The sequence below is a fragment of the Achroia grisella genome, unplaced genomic scaffold (genome assembly GCF_030625045.1).
Source record: "Achroia grisella isolate CSIRO2021 unplaced genomic scaffold, CSIRO_AGI_Agris_v1 utg327, whole genome shotgun sequence".
In the NCBI taxonomy this organism is placed as follows: domain Eukaryota; kingdom Metazoa; phylum Arthropoda; class Insecta; order Lepidoptera; family Pyralidae; genus Achroia; species Achroia grisella.
The window spans coordinates 2,315,751-2,334,478 of NW_026712799.1; the positions used below are offsets into that span (position 1 = coordinate 2,315,751).

The 18,728-nt window shown below is 32.9% G+C and overlaps 1 protein-coding gene across 2 annotated transcripts in view; it reads right to left on the reverse strand.

Moving 5' to 3' along the window:
- Positions 1 to 18,728, reverse strand: part of LOC131843698 (vesicular glutamate transporter 1-like) — a 39,908-nt gene that overhangs the window by 18,712 nt on the left and 2,468 nt on the right. Inside the window, exon 1 of one of the 2 annotated variants that reach the window (XM_059192389.1) lies at positions 17,867 to 18,109. The exons of the other annotated variant lie outside the window; for it this stretch is intronic. Within the exon in view, the coding sequence (XP_059048372.1) occupies positions 17,867 to 17,937 (71 nt within the window). The 5' untranslated portion in view covers positions 17,938 to 18,109. Of the gene's footprint in view, positions 1 to 17,866; positions 18,110 to 18,728 lie in introns of those variants that run through there. 2 annotated transcript variants of the gene reach the window in all.

Below are 18,728 nucleotides of genomic sequence, written 5' to 3' on the forward strand. Positions count from 1 at the left end.
GCGATGTGCTAAACCGCTAGACCACCGAGCCCATCAATGATGCCGAGGAAATGAATTACTTAATATAACAAGTGAGATAAATCATTACAGTTGCAGTACTCGTAATCTATTGCTAATTACGGTATGAGTTTAAAATTGTACGCAGTAATATCAAGATCAAACCTTATTGACGAACTATAAATATTTAGCTATCACAAATATTTTACTATTTGCAGATTAACTGATTACGTAGTACTAAACTTACCGTGGTTTATCTAGCAAATAATTTGATAAAAGTTAGGTATTAATCAATACACGAGAAGTGGGTCCTATTGTTTTATTAGATTTTGGTATAATTCAATTACCATAGCCTACTAATAATAATAAAAAAACTTGGTATGTAACATAATCGCTTGAATTAAATTGCATGTATTAATTTATTCATCATTCATCTTTATTTCAATGTAATTGCGTTTAATTGTATATGTAGTATGTAGGCTCGTGTCCTGACTCGTTGGATTCAAATATAAACCGGCGTAACAAGGGAACGTCAAGTGTTGCGTTCACCACAAAATTGACCGTTGACATTGCCTCCGACTATCCCATCTAGGATACTAGTCGTGACGGTATGTTTGTATGTCAGGTGACATTTCTCCCAACGGAACTCAAGTCATTCCCTTATTAACATCCTCCACTAGGGGGGGAAAGGGGATTGTTAGTAATGTGGAGTAATTACCCCATTGCTAGCAATGTACCATGTTAGGTTGACCTCCACGCAGTTCCCCCTGGAAACCTTCGTGATAAATTCTTAGTGAATTTGTTACGATGGGCTAACTGACCTGACCTCATGTTCATCTTATCATCCTCCACTGGTGCCCCGCCAGCGTAATCCGTTAGCGCAGGCGGGTACACCATTTCATTATCATATACAAAAAAAAAACATCCTCCACTGTTAAATAAAAGATAAAAAAAACATCCTGCATGCGAGTGCATCCTTATCATCCATTAAAAATACTATGTTAAAATAGTAGGTAGGATGTATACTTTGCAAAACTGTTGCTTCGTTTCTCACTCCATAACAATAATAATAGCAAAACGGATTTAATTGATTTGTAGCTCCCAGATAGATGATATTCTGGAATAACGACCATATCTATAAAAATAAATAAAGCTGAAGTGTCCGTTTGTAATTTGATATTAATATGTTTTTACTTTTATATTAATATGTGTTACTTTTATTTCAGAAATTTAATTCCACGCCGACGAAGTTGTGTGTAGCTATACAAATAAAAAAAAACTGCTAGCTTAAGTATAAAGCTAGTGTTTTTATGATATTAATATAGATGTAGATATGGGTATCATTTTTACGTTTCAAACCGTATAACCATCAAATTTTATTCGAAGCTTAATAAAAAGTATATTGCGAAAAAATCGGCACCTAAGTCCATTATATGAGATAATGTATTTTACGGAGATAACACCCACGCCATCTGCACGATCCTTAAGTGTTTTAAGAGATTAACCGTTTTTTAAAAACAGAAGGAAATGAGACTTCTTAATTATAAGTACTGAGTTGATATTCTTACTTACGGGTAACAAATCACGTAACAAATTATATTTAAGAAATATTAATATTTCGGTGTTTATGCTATACACATATAGAGATTTATAAAAAATGTAATTGACAACGAATGCAGCATAATATTTTGAACCTTACGACATTCATCATCACCCGAAAGGAAGAAGAGATAATCACTTAATCGGTATTTATTCTTGTATCTTGCAAACTATATAATATAATAAAGGTGGCTGAATCAAAATTATATTTACAGGCTTGTGTTCTCTACTACATAACTCGACTTAAGACAGAAAGACGTTAGTTTAATGTAACCGACACCAAAATATTGTATATCAAATTAAAATTCCGATAACACTCCCGTGAAGGAAATGGGAAACATCGATAACGAACCCGGAAAATTAATCCGAGATAAGGAAGCTGGTTCGGGGTCCGGTCTAAGGCGGATTCAAACAGGAACATAGTAAAGAAAGCCACCTTGTGGTTGAAATAGGTGATAGAAGAATTCATGAAGAAGACTGTAAATTCTACTTTAGTACTTTCAATTTACCGTACTTCCTAATCTTTCAAATATTATAAAATGCGGAAGTTTGTGAGTGTGGATGGATGGTAATAAACATCTCTCTCTTTCACACAAAAATTACTAATTGGATTTTAATGAAATCATCAGTAAAACACATTTACAAATTTTACGCAGATGTAACCGCGGACACAGCTAGTATTCAATAAAGACCGCCAGTATGTATATTGTTTACGGCCGTATCAAGTTTTTAGAGCATATCTAATTAATAGAGAGCTCTGTTATAATTACATTTATCCTACAATTAATATTAAATGAGATTAATTGTAACTTTATTGGTTACATATTACATATAATACCGCTGTTGTTACTAAGCCTCTATAATTGATTCAATTAAATATAATATCAGTAAATCTACCTTACTGGGGGAAGGGGGTAGTAACCCCATTGCTAGTATAATATCAGGTAGACTTCAACGCAAGGAGAACCCCCCTATAAACCATAGTGGTCACTTACTTTTGAATTTGTTACGCCCACCTAACTGACCTGAACTCGTGCTCATCGCTTTTATTCTCAACACAAAATTCCTAATAATTAATTACATTTATTTCAAACAGCAACACACATTTCATTCTCGTTCTTCTCGCGATGAGCCTGCGTTCCAAATGAGTGGTAGAATAAAAAAATATGACTAATCAAATTTTATATTAAGTTTATTTGAGTAACGATGATTTTTATTTCATATCATCCTCGACTAGTGCCCCGAGTATTCCATCATCAATGATGATCATGAAGATTCATCATGTATTGAAGGCGCATATAATCTACTAAATCTACATTATTAAGGTAATTGATAGGACAGTGAAATTCCGCAGTATAGAAGCACGATACCTTAGTTACGAAAAATAGCAACGCATGAGGTTACCTCGGGCGTTACATTATGTGATGATATTCAATTTTTACCTTTCGTTCAGGTGGGCCGTCAATATGTTTACATCCATTATGTGACAAGTAATAGTAGAAAAAAAATACATTACCGTGTATTAGATAGCTATTCATAGAGCGTTGTACATTCGGTAGAAAATCTTTTATTCCTTATCAATTACAGACTTTTATAAGAACTGCTACGTACAAAACAATAATTATTCCTTAAAGATAAGAAACACATAAACAACATCTTGAGGACGTGGTTCAGTGAAAATGAGAAAAAACCCGGTCGCATGACCGTAACGGATGTCTAGTTTTTAATCTACAGGGTATTGATTGTGTGAAGAGCAGAACGAATTACTATTTCAGAGCTATTGTTGAATATCGCAAATTATTTATCATCAAAAATTGAAGATAAATTTTAATTTTGAACTCTATAATTATTAGTTACAACATAGGACAAACAAGCTGACGGATCGTCAATAGTAAGTGGTACGGTCGCCTTTATACGTTGAGAGTACCACGATATCACAAAATTCATTGTACTTTGTGATGTCGTGGTACAACCATTCTAAACACTCGGTTTTGACTATACATACCTACTACCTGAATATAAAACAGATTACGAAGGTTAATATGTTAATAGCGTAATTGTTTAAATATCGTATTTACACGGAAATTAATTAAGTATAATTATTTAACATTACGTTCAAGGGTGTAGATTTACAAATACTTGAAAATAATTTTTAATAAGTATATACGATATGTACGATTCTCAAGTAGCCATTTTACATATCTACATCTACACTAATATTATAAAGAGGAAAGATGGCAGCAGACTCGCTCGCACAATTTTGGATTCAAATTGTTAACAGTTTATAACGCCTCTACATACTATTTTATATTTATTTTAAAAAGAAGTACGTTTTCGGAATGACACATTAATATAGCACTGTAATATTCATATAATTTTAATAATGTACCACGCTACAAAAGTCTCTGATTAACCCTTCTTGGATTACTGTCGGAAGCGCATATTTATTTGCTTCCTTTTTTGCGACAAAGGCTTCAACTAATGACATTCCTTTTGCGTCGTGGGTTAAGAACAGGAACCCAAGACTATTTTAGCATAGATAACGAGATTCCATAAATAAACTGCGGATAATCCTGTGGATTGGTCAAGGGTCTTCCGAACGGGAAGTTGTGACTAATATCTTATTTGTGTATCCAATTACATAAATGTCAAAGAAGCTAACGATTCTCCAATAGCCCAGTGGTAAGTAGCAACCAACTTATATACCTACAGCGTCTCGGACATAACATAGTAAAGAAATGTGACGCATGTGATACTGTGTTGTGCCTTCAATCACCTAAACATAGCTCACTACATTCATGGGTACACGTATTTCGCCTCTAAATGTAACATCATTAAGCCAAGGATATAGCTCGGATATAGCTTAGATGCCTAGTGTTAACTGTTCGGTGAACAGTTAACACTAGGCTCCCAAGACCTAATATGGGAAATTCAATAACGGTCGAAATTTGGGCATTGATAGAGAAGGTCATAACGCTTCCAATAGCGGTGGTCAGACTACCACACTCAATATTTGTGGTCTCACATATGTTAAGGGCAGCGAAATTAATCAAAATAATATAAATCTTAACAGAGGTACCCATGCAGACGACTTTTTACAAAGTATACCTCGGAAAAATCCCATAATTTACAAAATATAATCATCAAAATTAAAAATGGAAACAAATATCTCGCGTAACCTACTTATATGCAAAAACACATTCGAATTTTTGACTCCCATTTTTTATGTCGAGTGAAAAGAAAGTGAGATTTGAGATCTGAAGATCATTAGAAGAAGAAACAACAGCATCCGCCAAACAACCATTTGTCCGAATGGAAAATCTTGGGATTTATGGCCTCCCCCGGAATACGTCGTTAAGTAAATCCCCAGTGGTACTATTAATTCGACAGCAACCATAAGATGCTTGACAATGGTGACAGCCGACCTAATTACGTTGTGACCCAATTGCAATTTTAAAGCTTGTATCGGTACAAATTGGTATCATTTCAATGAATAATGATTTGTTATTGTACTTTTAGTAAAAACTTAAAAATATTGCAAAGTTCATACCAATATTATAATATAAATGCGAAGATCTGTCTAATTGTTACCTTTCCATGATTAAACGGCTCAACTGATTATCACCATTTCACGAGGAATTTAAAAATTAAGGCGACGCATCGCAAATATTTACCTCAGATACCTTAACTTTTCTCAGCAATTACAAATGTGTAACTACTGTGTTAAAGTTTGTAGATGTAATTGCAGCTAACAGTTAGAGTGAACGCTAATAATATAATTTTCTTCATGTGAAAGAATTTAAATAATCCGTCAAGCATTGTGATCAAACAACCTGATCTTTTCTCTTTATATTATTTATTAGTTTATTATTCTATTATCTATATTATTCTGTTCTATTCTCCCAAATTTGAATTTAAATTAATCTGTAGTGTAAACATGTACAACATTTATTTGATAATAATACTAAGTTTCTTGTCAGTTTTCTCATCTCGAAATCATTCCGAACTGACGGTACATTTGATATATCATAAGAGTACTGTCCCTATAAAAATATATCCTGTCCTATAAAGATATTTTGAATTTGAATATATTGATTATTCAAATGAATTGCTTTTATTATAAACTATGGTGATATTTAAAGAACAACTAGATGTTACGCTACATTTCTGCCTCTTTGAAATAAGAGTTAGTCTACATCCATCGTGGTAAAAAAACTTATCCTTATGTCAAAGTTTCAGTCGTAGACTGATAGACAATTCTTTTCTACTTTACGATTAAGTACTTATAGATATTACGTTATCTTCCGTAATATTAAACAACATAATAAGAGAATAATAACAAAAAGATATTAGGACCTTATTAATCTCAGGTAAAAATGGCTCATTTTCAAAACTGGCTCTTGAAGGACCAAGTGGAATATTAAATTCTCACAATTGAAAATCTATCTGGGAGTTAAGTGCAAGAGTAGCTTGCTTACGGGTAGGGAATGCAATCCCGATCCCGCGGGATCCCGATCTCGCGAGATCTCGTGTAATTTTTCGGGATCAATCCCGACGCATCATATGACGAGATCCCGTTCGAGATTGACGGGATTGTTTGTTTATTAAGTAAGATTTGAATTTACGTGCTGCACAAACTAATAAATCGCTTCAAGAGGAATTAGAAGAAACTCTGCGAGCTTCTAAAAGTCCTTTTGCACGTATATCCACGTTCACGAGCTAAGACAAATTAGAATCTACCATTAAAAAAGAAATGGATTTGTTTGAGTGTGAAGGAACAAGGGGGCGATTTTTGCAGTTTGCATATAATTGCTTCGCCACGCTGTTGCCAACCAGCGTTGAAGCGGGGTACATTGCAACGGACATTAGATGCCGTTTAGCAGATGAAACTATTAATACCCTTTGTTTTTTAAGGATGAAATAAGCTTATTGTTTTGATTACCTAATTTACCTACGTTAATTTCCTTACAACCTGATTATTATTTAGTTGGTGAGATTAAAGAATAAAGGTTTTTATTTTCTTTCGAGTAATATGTTATTTTAGTTAACCTCACTATCACAAACAAGCAGTTATTAGCTTTTTCAGTCATCTGAATTCAACATTTTTTTTAAATTTAGACGGGATCCCGAATTTGCAATCTCGAGTCGGGATTGCATTCCCTACTTACGGGTTACCGGCGGATGTTGGAGATCCCGAAGGATACAGAGCAACTACAAGTAAAATGGAAAGTACGGGTAGTAGGAAGTAGGTACGGGTTTTAATTCTATTTTCTTGAGACTTTTTATATTAATTCTAGTAAATGGTATTCAATGAAAGGTTATTTTGTATGTCAAAATACTTATCTTTGCTTGTATATATAGTTCGATTTTTTTTTCTATTTCTAAAGTGAAACACATCACCGTCCGAGTAAAGGTCAATAAAAAATCTACACTAATACTGAGCTGACCCGGCAAAAGTTGTTTTGACATAAATTGTTTTCGGATAGGGCCACCCTTATCACCTAGGGGTATAAAAATTGCTTACGACCTATTCTCAAACCTGCTAAATGTATGCAAAAAATCATTAAAGACGTTTCGGAGGCCTTTGATAACAAACAATGTGACACGAGATATTTATGTTATAACAAAATTGCGGATTTTGTTATGAATACTGCATCAATTTGAAGACTACCATTCTGTTTGAAAGGTACAGTATTACAGAGCGACATATGCAATACATTATATTAATATATATGTATAAAACTCATAGAGGTATAAACCCATGTGCGAATCCGGGGTGGACCACCTGTTATGTATAATACCACCAGTTGATAATAATACTAACTATTATCAACTCAATATAATATATAATATAATAACATAAAAATAAAATTGGAGTGCCTATTTGTAATATTGAAATAACCGTTTTTTACTACATTCATTTGAATATAAATATGATACCTACATACACCAATATATCATTTTTTACAATTTTTGGCTGTCTGTCTGTTTGCTGCGGCTAATCTCTGAAATAGCTGGATCGATTTTGACGGAACTCTTTTTGGCAGGTAGCTGATGTAATAATCTCTGAAATGGCTGGACCAATTTTGATGGGACTTTTTTTGGCAGGTAACTGATGTAATAAGGAGTAACTTAGGTTATTTTTATTTTAGAAAACCAAAGTTAATTTCCACGCAGACGAAGTTGCGAGTACAGCTAGTATACAATAAAAATGAAGGCCATATATCTAATAACTACTAACAATAACTGTACACGTTATAAATAACGAGAATGTAATCGGAGAATGCAATGACACACGGAAATAGAAAATGTATCTAATAATAACCAATCACAAATATGTAAGTACTCTGATATATATATATATATAAAATATTTGTACAAACAAGAACAGTAGGAAACATGTTAAGTATCCTTATTTTGCATTTAAGTGATAACATTCTTATAAAATAGATATTGCAAGTTAGCTATGTAGCTATACAGCTACATTGCTATTTCATAAAAATATAAATCTATACATATAAATTAAATTGGAGTGTCTGTTTGTAATATTGAAATAACAGTTTTTTACTACTTGCTTATGAATATAAATACGGTACCTACATACACCAAAATAACATTTTTTACAATTTTTGTCTGTCTGTCTGTTTGCTGCGGCTAATCTCTGAAATAGCTGGATCGATTTTGACGGAACTCTTTTTGGCAGGTAGCTGATGTAATAAGCAGTAACTTAGGCTACTTTTATTTTAGAAGAACAAAGTTAAATTCCACGCGGGCGAAGTCGCGGGTACAGCTTAATATGATTGTACAGGATAAAAAGTATACTCTATCCTTTTTCGTTCTACCACTTGTATGTAAAATTAAAAAGAAACAAAACATTTAAAGGGTCTAAGCAAAAGATTGCTTTTATTGATAAGGCCGTTTGGTTAAACGTATTCTTGCAGTGTTCGGATCGCATTAGTTTATTATTCACAACAGAGTCACATTGTTATGTCACTACGATTGACTAATTCAATTCCTGACCTATTGAACACTATATCCATATCCCGGTGGCACTTCCCACGGGAAATCATGGCTCCCGGTAAAAAAAGCGTTCTTTACTGTTGTTACTCAAGGACATAACAATCTGTGTACTAAATTTTATTTCAATCTGTCCACTAAATTGTCAATGAGAGAGTAACTAATTTCCACCGATACTTAACTTAATGCCTCTGAAGACGTCTGCAAGATCTTATTCCGTATAAAGTAGCCCCTATTTTGAAGATCTTGCAGATTTTTAACAATACATCGGTGAAAACTACATACAAATACACATCTACTTACAGAGCATAATAGTTTACTCTAATAAATACCCCCCGTATACATATGTATGTATACGGGGGTATTTATTAGAGTCAACTACGTCTATGTAGACGTGTTACAATTTTATTATATGTATAGATATTGATTTATACACATATATTATTTGGGTATATAGGATATCAATGTTATGATTATTGGAGAATTGCCTACAGATCGAGCGTTGTCGAATATGTATTACATTTACAAAGCAATACACAACTACATCCTTCTGTTTTTGTTTCAGCGATTATTCTGATAGCTATGGTTATTCGCATCGCTACACTCGGAACGGAACGTGCGATAGTGAATTATTGGACGATGAGATCACATGTCTTGGGATTATCATGGTTTGTTTTTAGAAATATTTTTTATAAAACATATAATAATAATAAAGTGTTAAGGTTGCACGTAAAATGACTGTATGAATCTTTCACAGAATAGGTGAATATATAGGCTAGAAAAGAGAGAAATGGAGAAATAATTATTTTTTAATATGTACCTATTTTAATAATAATAATAATCTCAGGACAATTCACACAGCGCCATCTAGACCCAAGTTAACCTAGCTAAAAATTGAATGAATGAAAAACACTTTATTGTTCCTCTTACAGAAAGATATAACAATTACATAAATTAATATGTACATCAAATATAAAAAGAAAAACAATATATATTAGCTTGTGTTACGGGTGCTAGTAACTGATACAATTGATACAAAGATATATTTTTCGTAAATACATACATATTATATGTAGAAAATATCCAGACCGAATCAAACAATCAAACTCATGAATACAAATGTTTGTGCCGTGCGAATAATCGAACCCGCGCCCAACGGAAGTAAGGCGGTGTGCTAAACTACTAGACCACCGAGGCCATCAAATTATATGCTATATGCTTGCGTTAACTTTCATACGAACTTTCATCCCCTATTTTATCCCCATGGGGGTTAATCAAAATCCTTTCTTAGCGGATGCCTACGTCATAACATCTACCTGCATGCCAAATTTCAGCCCGATCCGGCCAGTGGTTTGGGCTGTGCATTGATAGATCACTATGTCAGTCACCTTTGAGTTATATATATATATATATACATGTATATAGATTATCTCGACCATTGTCATAATTATTTTAATAATGTTATTTGGGTTTACAGACCTGACTTCATACTCATCATATTACTCGCAACTGATGTCCTCCCAGCAATATATATTATTTTGGTGTCAATAAAAATATATCCGAAGTTGCGAGCACAGCTGGTTAAGTTATAAGATTGTATACAAATTTACAGGTCCGCATTCCAACGAAAAGCTATTTACACGATGTGTTAGATAAATTTATAATAAAAAAGTTAATTAACTTTGAAGAGGTAAAAAGATGGGTTTCACGTATGATTATAGAATGATTAAAGACACAAAAAAAAACACTCTTTTATTCTATATTGTAAATAGCAATTCATCAAAAAATGACTCTGTATATAAATTTAACATTTTATTTCATATAAAAAATCAATCATGACACTTTACACTACACAATTACCCGTGCGACGCCGGGGCAGGGCGCTAGTGGTTTATAAAGTGGGAATAATCTGTCGATTTAATGTTACCACATAATTTCCATATCTACGTACAACACACAATATACATTATGCATTGTATTCGTAGGAGAAACCGGATAATCAACAATTGCAACTAACCACTGCAACGTTTGCGTAATAGAGTCAACAAGAAATGCCACGCTGATATTTTTATTTTTTAGGTGCGGCTCGCTAAGTGGAAGCATAAGGAAAGCATCAATGACTAGCATGCTATATCACAGGAAGGAAAATAGTAGACTTTGATATTGTTTTATCCTGGCTACTACTCTATTCAGGGTTCTTTACAATTATACCACTATATGTGAACGGGATTTATATTTATTTATTTTCCGTCATAACATTATTTATAAGCTAATGAGATTTTGACGTTGCTACAAAGGTTCTGGTTTGGAACCGGGACATTTTAAATTAATAGCTAAACGAGAAGCATGAATCACATGGCAGGAAATATATGCAGATTTCTCCTAGTTAAACGGGTGTAGTGATAATAGAAATAAAATATTTTAAAACATAAAAAAATTCTTTTTTTTAATGTATTATGCGACCGACCTCCAACCTTTACCAACCCTGAAGGTCGCCAGTTTGATGCGCCAAAGTGCGTATGGAATACTAAATGTTACTGTTACAAAACTAACTCAGACGATAGTGACTTTCAGCTTGCAAACAAAACCACAAAAAACAAACTGTTTAAATTTCAAAGACAAATAACGTCTTTAAATAGTATTACTTCTTCTTTATAGAAACTAGAGTTGAACTAGTGGTCATTATGTAACACAGACGACAACTTCGCCTGCGTTAATTTTGACCCGTTTTTAAATTCGCTCCTGTAGGTCGCAGCGTGAAGTATCTAGCCTATACATTCTTCGGTAAATGGGTTATTCAATACTAAATGATTTTTGTAATTCGCAGGAATAGTATACATAAGCGCGTTCAATCAAACAAATAAACTCATCACTTCATAAAATCATTATAGTATAGATCTGGAGCTTGATTATTATACGTACCGTGATTATAAACGCTGAAATGAATATAATAGAAATAATCTTTATTTAAATAAAATTAATTTTAAAACTTTTAAAAATTTACTCATTTGTTAACTACTGATGAATTCACTATACTAATATAGTTGACGCAGGCATAATGCCCCATCATTCCATATATATATACATCCATAAAAATTAGAATTAACAAAATAAGTTTGCGATTCTGCACCTAGACAGAGATATGGATGCAGATCGAGTCGATTACATATGCTATGTATTGATTATGAAATAGAATGACAATTTATTCTGTACTTATATTAATGGTAAAAGTAAAATAATTAAGTTTGTTTCCTGATCTCAACATGATTTAGTATGTAGTATAAATAGTTACCAATATATCTAAAAAAAATCATCAAATCCGTTCAGTAGTCCTTGAGTTCACAAACTTTTGCGTTTATATTACTAGCTGTGCCCACGTTTCCATCCCGTATGCAATTTATGGCTGCGTCGCTGATGTATAAGCTGTATCACTGTAAAATTTCATCAAAATCCGTTCAGTAGTTTTTGCGTGAAAGTGTAACAAACATTCGCCCATTCATCTCTGCATCTAAACTCACAAACTTTCGCATTTATATTATTAGTAAAATAAGTTGAGATAAGTTAAGGTAAGCATAGTTATGCGCTTGTGTCAAATGTAATGTCGATACTTACTTACTTACAATGCCTCTTACTAACCTGGTAGCCGTGGTTACTAGTATATTAATGTATTGTGTAGTAAGATATTGAGAGCTAAATTACAAAATCGTAGGCAACAGACTATTGGTGATTGTACAAGCGAGAGTTGAATAACACGCGAAGGTGTTGGACATTCCTAAAAACTTAACAAGTCTTGTACGAGAACAATTTTAAAGACCAATATAGAGAAAACATATTATACGGCGCATTAATATTAAATATATGCCTATATCATTTTAATTATAACAACAGCATACGTATACAGCCAGTAACAGGTAGTTGCTAGTATTTTTTTTATAATTTTGTATGGCATCATCAACAGAATATAAAGGTTCTAACAATTTAAAAAACAAAGAATTTACTCTTATATCGGAATTACATTAATTCATTATAATTTAGAATATATGTGCGCAATGCAACTCTTTTATATTTAAAAATATTATATTTCATTTTTCCACAAACGTCATTTACTAATATTTCTATTAACATTAAAATAGTATTTATATTATATCAACCGAGTTTTCTTAGAAATACATAGAAAGTACTAACTAATACCTACTTACAGTCCAATAAGATCCCTCGTTAAAAAGTTAGTAGTAGAAACTTACTAGTTTACTACTTATACTTTAGTAGAATATATACTATACTTTATACATTTTATAACTCGTGATCGTGGTGCTGCATTAATTATCACAATAATATTTGCACTTGTTTATTAATTGCTGATATGTATATAACAGATCGGTCAGGTAAACTGCATTTATAATTCTATGCAGGTACTTATGCAATAACTCGTATTACGCAGAGCCACAATGAATTGACGTAAATATATATACAAAATATATATCTATACATATAATAAAAATATTACTTAACAGTACACACAGAAGTACATGAAAAATATACAAGAAATACTTTATTGGGGGACTGTCAACGTAATAGAATCCTAAACAATGGTTGTTATAATGTTTATCTTGTCAGTTCATTTGTGGTTTTGCGCACTTATATGTGGTTTCAATAAATATAGTAAACTCGCCAATCCGCGCATTTTCGTCTGCATCACACTTATTAGACATTTATCATTATATTTCGCCCAATTTATACAATTACAGCCTATGTGTGGTGTATCAGCTATATTACAGTTATGTTTCATAATGATCTGTTCAGTAGTTATTGCGCGAAAGAGTAACAAACATCCCCCCATACTCACAAACTTTATAGTTTTTAATTTTAATAAGATTTCATATTTAATAGTATAGTCAACAAAATATGAAACTAACTAGTTATAATGAGACTCAAACAAATGAAAAAAGACAATGTTAACGTCCGTCGGAACATTTGTTTTTGTTCGCCCATTAGAAACTTTATATTTAGTTTGACATCTAGATAGGAATCCGTTACCAATTTATTAGATGTAAATGGAATAGCAAACAAGCTGACACTTCACGTAACGATAAGTAGTAACCGTTGCTTATAAACAAGAAGAGCGGACATCACGTCACATATGATGCTCGTGCCATTTCGTTGCCATTCCGGAGATCTAAGATGCCTCTATCTTGTAATTTTAATACCTTATGCCTCACCATTAAAAGAACAAAAACACATCTTACAAAGTAAGCTTTTCAGTGCTGCAATAGGTGAGACTACTACTGAGATGTTTATGCAGCTGACATTGTACAAAGTTTATTCTGGTTTAAAGGAACGTCGACGATATATGAAACAGTTTACTAAAAAGTCAAAATTTCTCAAATAAAAATCAAAAATTTTATCTACGCTCTCATAATCATTTCAATTGAACTATCTAAGTAGGAATCAGTCACCGCCAAACTATATTTTATAGGAAATTCGATCAAATATAGAACTAGAAGTTTATAATAAAAGGAAATCATAGTAGAGTACTCTGAATGACCCCAAAAGCCTGTGCTAAGGCCGTCAAACTGTATATATACACAAGAAACGGTGGCCAATTAAGTACCTTTGCTAGATCGTTATGGTATATTACGTCTGTAGGTCACCCTGTCACCTACCGGCATCGCAATAAAGGGTTTATGCTTGACTAAAGACTTTTTAATACCCTAGAAGTATACGTTTTATATCTCGCCGACAAACTATACTAATAACTAACTCTATTCCTCGGCATTACACGCGTGAGATTATAGCTTACATACGCGCGGTTAACGTAGCTTTCTATAGAAAATGAATTAATAAATTCGATCTAAACATTTTCTAGTAAATCCATTCCAAACAAATATACAAGAAAATGTAAATCTTTCCTCTTTATTATAATACCAGTATTGTAGTGATGTTGAATTTGGAGGTCGCCATATATTGATGATAATCAAATGACAACAATAAATCTGTGCCATCAATTCCATCCATCATTTCATTAATAAATTAAGTAGTCAGTTTAAGTAGAACATATTCTCATAAATAATTATTCCTATTTTTGGGGTAATTTTTTGTTGACCGTTTTTTTAGGGAAAATCCTTAAATTACCATATATTTGACCCTAATTTAAAAACAGAATGACGAAGAACATTACAGGTGTAACTGTTCCATAATAAATAAAAGATATCGCATAAGGTTGGGGTCACATCGACCGACGTCGAAATCTAATAAAACCGAAACCAAATGACCAATTATTATCGTGTCATAAGGAATCATAGTCGAAAAAGATATTCATTAAATGAGATCATATGTTTTTTCCCCTCGCACTTATTGACGAAATAAATAAGAATGCCTTAGATTAGTCTTCGAAAGAACGGATGGACAAACTGACAAACATGGAGCTATGTAAATAGGTTCTTGTCAGTTCAACAAAATGTAAAGGACAGAGTTAATATTTTACTAACAAAACTTTATTTACTATAGATAAATATATAGATATCTCTATATCACGTGAGAAAAACATTATATACACATATATATCTTAATTGTTGTTATCCCAAATGGAGTAGTTATCGTTGCCTTAACCATTCAAAATAAGGAAGAATAAACACTTGACTTGGAAATATTTTGTTGATAATGTGCTGGTGAGCAGGTGAGTCTTAAGCAATCTATCGAAGTAACTTGGCTAATTTACACAGAGTTTTTGGTATCGGTCAGATATGATTTCACTATTGTCGACTACATTACTTCGTTTCCGCGGAGGATATTGAAGCAGATGGTTGAATAAGCTGTCACGTAAAATTCACTAGGAATTAACCACGTTGATTTCGAGCGGGAACGTGTGGTAGTTATTGTATATTGCTAAGAGGGTCATTTATTATTAAACGACGAAAAGATATTATAAATAGCAGAAAGAGCTTTACTAAATTCACGTGGGCGAGGTGTCCAAATAACCGTGAATAATGTGAGTACTTATACATATCTGTGTATTTATTGAAGCATGCGAAATCAAAAGACCCGTCATGGCCTCATATCCGGCATTATTCCCATCCTGACAATAATAAGTACTCAATCCTGTATCTACAAAGGCTTTAATAGAGGACTGTTAGTTTTTTTTTATAACATGTGTAGCTTATGCATTCGTGATTTTTTTTATGGATGATAATGGAATTTTGCACACGCCTGCGCTAACGGTTTACGCTGGCAGGGCATCAGTGGAGGATGATAAGACGAGCATGAGGTCAGTTCAGTTAGCCCATCGTGACAAATTCAGCAAGAATTTATCACGATGGTTTCCAGAGAGAACAGCGTGGAGGTCAACTTGATATAGTACATTGCTCGCAATAAAATCATGAGTCTACATTACTAACAGTCCCCATTCGTGATAGTAAATAACCACAACAGTTGTAACATTAGATGTATCATATTGTATACTTGCGTAACCTAATATATTATGAAAGGTCTAATAGGGTTAGTAGCGTCTTGTGTAGCGAGGGTAATTCTGGTACTTAATCGTATTACGTATCTATTGTTATATGTTAGTAAAGACTAAAATTTGATTCTAATGACTCTAAACTATAAATTTTGGTATTGAATCCTACACATTATAACAAATATGTCGGATTGTCGGCTCCAGAAGCACATGACATCATTGCACTGCTGCGGACCCAGTGCTTTGGGACGTGGACGTAGATATAGATATATAATTTATGAATTACAATAAGGATATATAGTGTAATTTACTATGGATTTATATTCGAAATACATAAATGAATAAATAAAATAAATAAATTGATTATAAGTTATCCTATGATGTAGTAAAAATAAGACTATAATTATTAACATTTTTATAACAGTGACTTATATCCAGAACCAATGGTTTTTTAGAAATCGTTGCCTTATTTGTTGTAACAATGAAATTTATAATTAGGTTTGTGGATAATAAATTGTGCATATAACAATTCCAATCGCGGCCGATATCGTGGTTTTTGTATATAACTGTCAAATAGTTCATACATAATTGTAATACTTTCAGTTTAAATATATTTAAAATATGAAATATCGCAATAGCCTTACATAATCAGCTCCGAGACATCTGAAGACTGGGACATTAGGTCAAATTCAACGATGGGTATGTTGATTATGAATTTACGTATTATTACGTAGTTGCCAACGACCGTTACCGTTGTCCCAACCAGTCTTCTATACCTATTGTATGGCATTAGATAATTTACATAAGTATGTACTAGGCTCTACAAAATTTGAATAATTTAACGGCTTTAGTAGGCGCTTTATTATTAAAATCAGTGTTTCTAAGTTAATCCTCGTAAAGAGACAGTTAATTGAAATACACTGAATAATCAATATTAATAAAATAGTTTATACTTGTTATTTATGAACACACAGACAAAACTACCACCAGTAATTCTAGAAGAATGAATTTATACGTTCATACACTTATTGTATAATGTAAGCAAAGAATTTTTGAAAATTCTCATCTGAACTGGATATAAATGGTACTGCGCAAACAATGCTGCGCGAAATAGCCAATCCTTAATTTTTTTAAATATATATATATATTTTAATAATATAACACAATATGAAAGTGAGTTTGTTTGCTTCATTGCGTCAATATACTGTTATGACATTAACATATCAAATAGGCGGTTTATTAGTAATCAGACATAGTGGCCATACTGCTAATAATCTCACATCAAGTCATTCTCCACGCGGTTCAACCACTGAACACAATGGTTCAACTCATCTGAAGGATGAAGGATGAGCAAAGTAATCCTTCATCCGCTACTGACCCATTTTTATTCCATTTCATATTTATAAATAAAAAAATGCACTGCGTAAATTAAAATAAAGAAATTTAAAATCCTATTGGGATGAGTATACAAAGGAGATTGCGTTTCTATGCTACTTTGCGTCATTGGAACATCTATAGTTTCCACGAGTGCTGAATTGACCGGATGTTCATCATAAGCAGGTAGCAAACAGTTTGTGAAAACACGTTCCTCGTGATTATAAATAATTATGATTATGATATATGAATACGATTCTCGTGTCTACCTACATGCGCAGAAAAGATAAAATCTAGTTACCTGAAATTAAACTTTATGACATGGAAACAAGTATCATTTTATTGGCCGTATTGTACAGACATTTCAGACTTGTTTCCACATTCGTTGACATTCATAAACAATTTGCACTATGGTAAACAAACCTTTCAGTGGAATTATAGAACATGGCAGCCTGTCTCTTCATATCATCGGAGACGGCGTTGTCTTCACTCATTTTTGCACTACACTGCACCTACACCAAGAGGTCACTGTGCTACGATTTCGCCAATACCACACAACACAGTTTAAATTGAACTTTAACATTCACAAGATACGGTCGAAGTTACGGTGCATGAGTTCAAAGTTGAGACGGTTAGTGTTGGAGGACGGCAAGTCGGCGTTCGACGCCCGCGCCTCTCACTCTGTATACTGACTCGATATAGATTGCCTAACCTCGCCCCGCGGTCGTACTTACCCCCCCACTGGTAATAACATGCATTGGTTTCCATTTAACGACGATACGACACGATTTACAAACAAAGGCAGGGCTGAATAGGGCATGCTAACCGTGAGAGGATCGTCGTACAAATACGAGATTTTTGTTTTTGGGTACGAGAACATTTAATTTTCATACATGTTTGTACGAGATTTTGAGCTAGGAAAATCAGTCAAAATATGATATACGAGGCAATTTGATTTATATATTACATTTTATCAGATTTTTTTTTATTTGTTCGTATGTATGTATGTATGGTTTAAAGAAAGAAGTTTAGGGAAAATAAATCATAAGACTCATAAGAGTGAAATTAAGTTCCTATAGTTGACGGGTCTTTTTGTGGTACAGGTCAATGAGTCACTTTTTATAGTTCTGTCAGAGGCAGAAATATTAATAAGTGATATTCTATAAGAAATAATAATTATAACTTTATTATCAAATGGATATGTTTATGCACAAGAGGACTTCGTAGTTTAGATAAAAAAAATAGATTCTACAACTGGAACTTCAGAAGATCAGATCATGAGGTT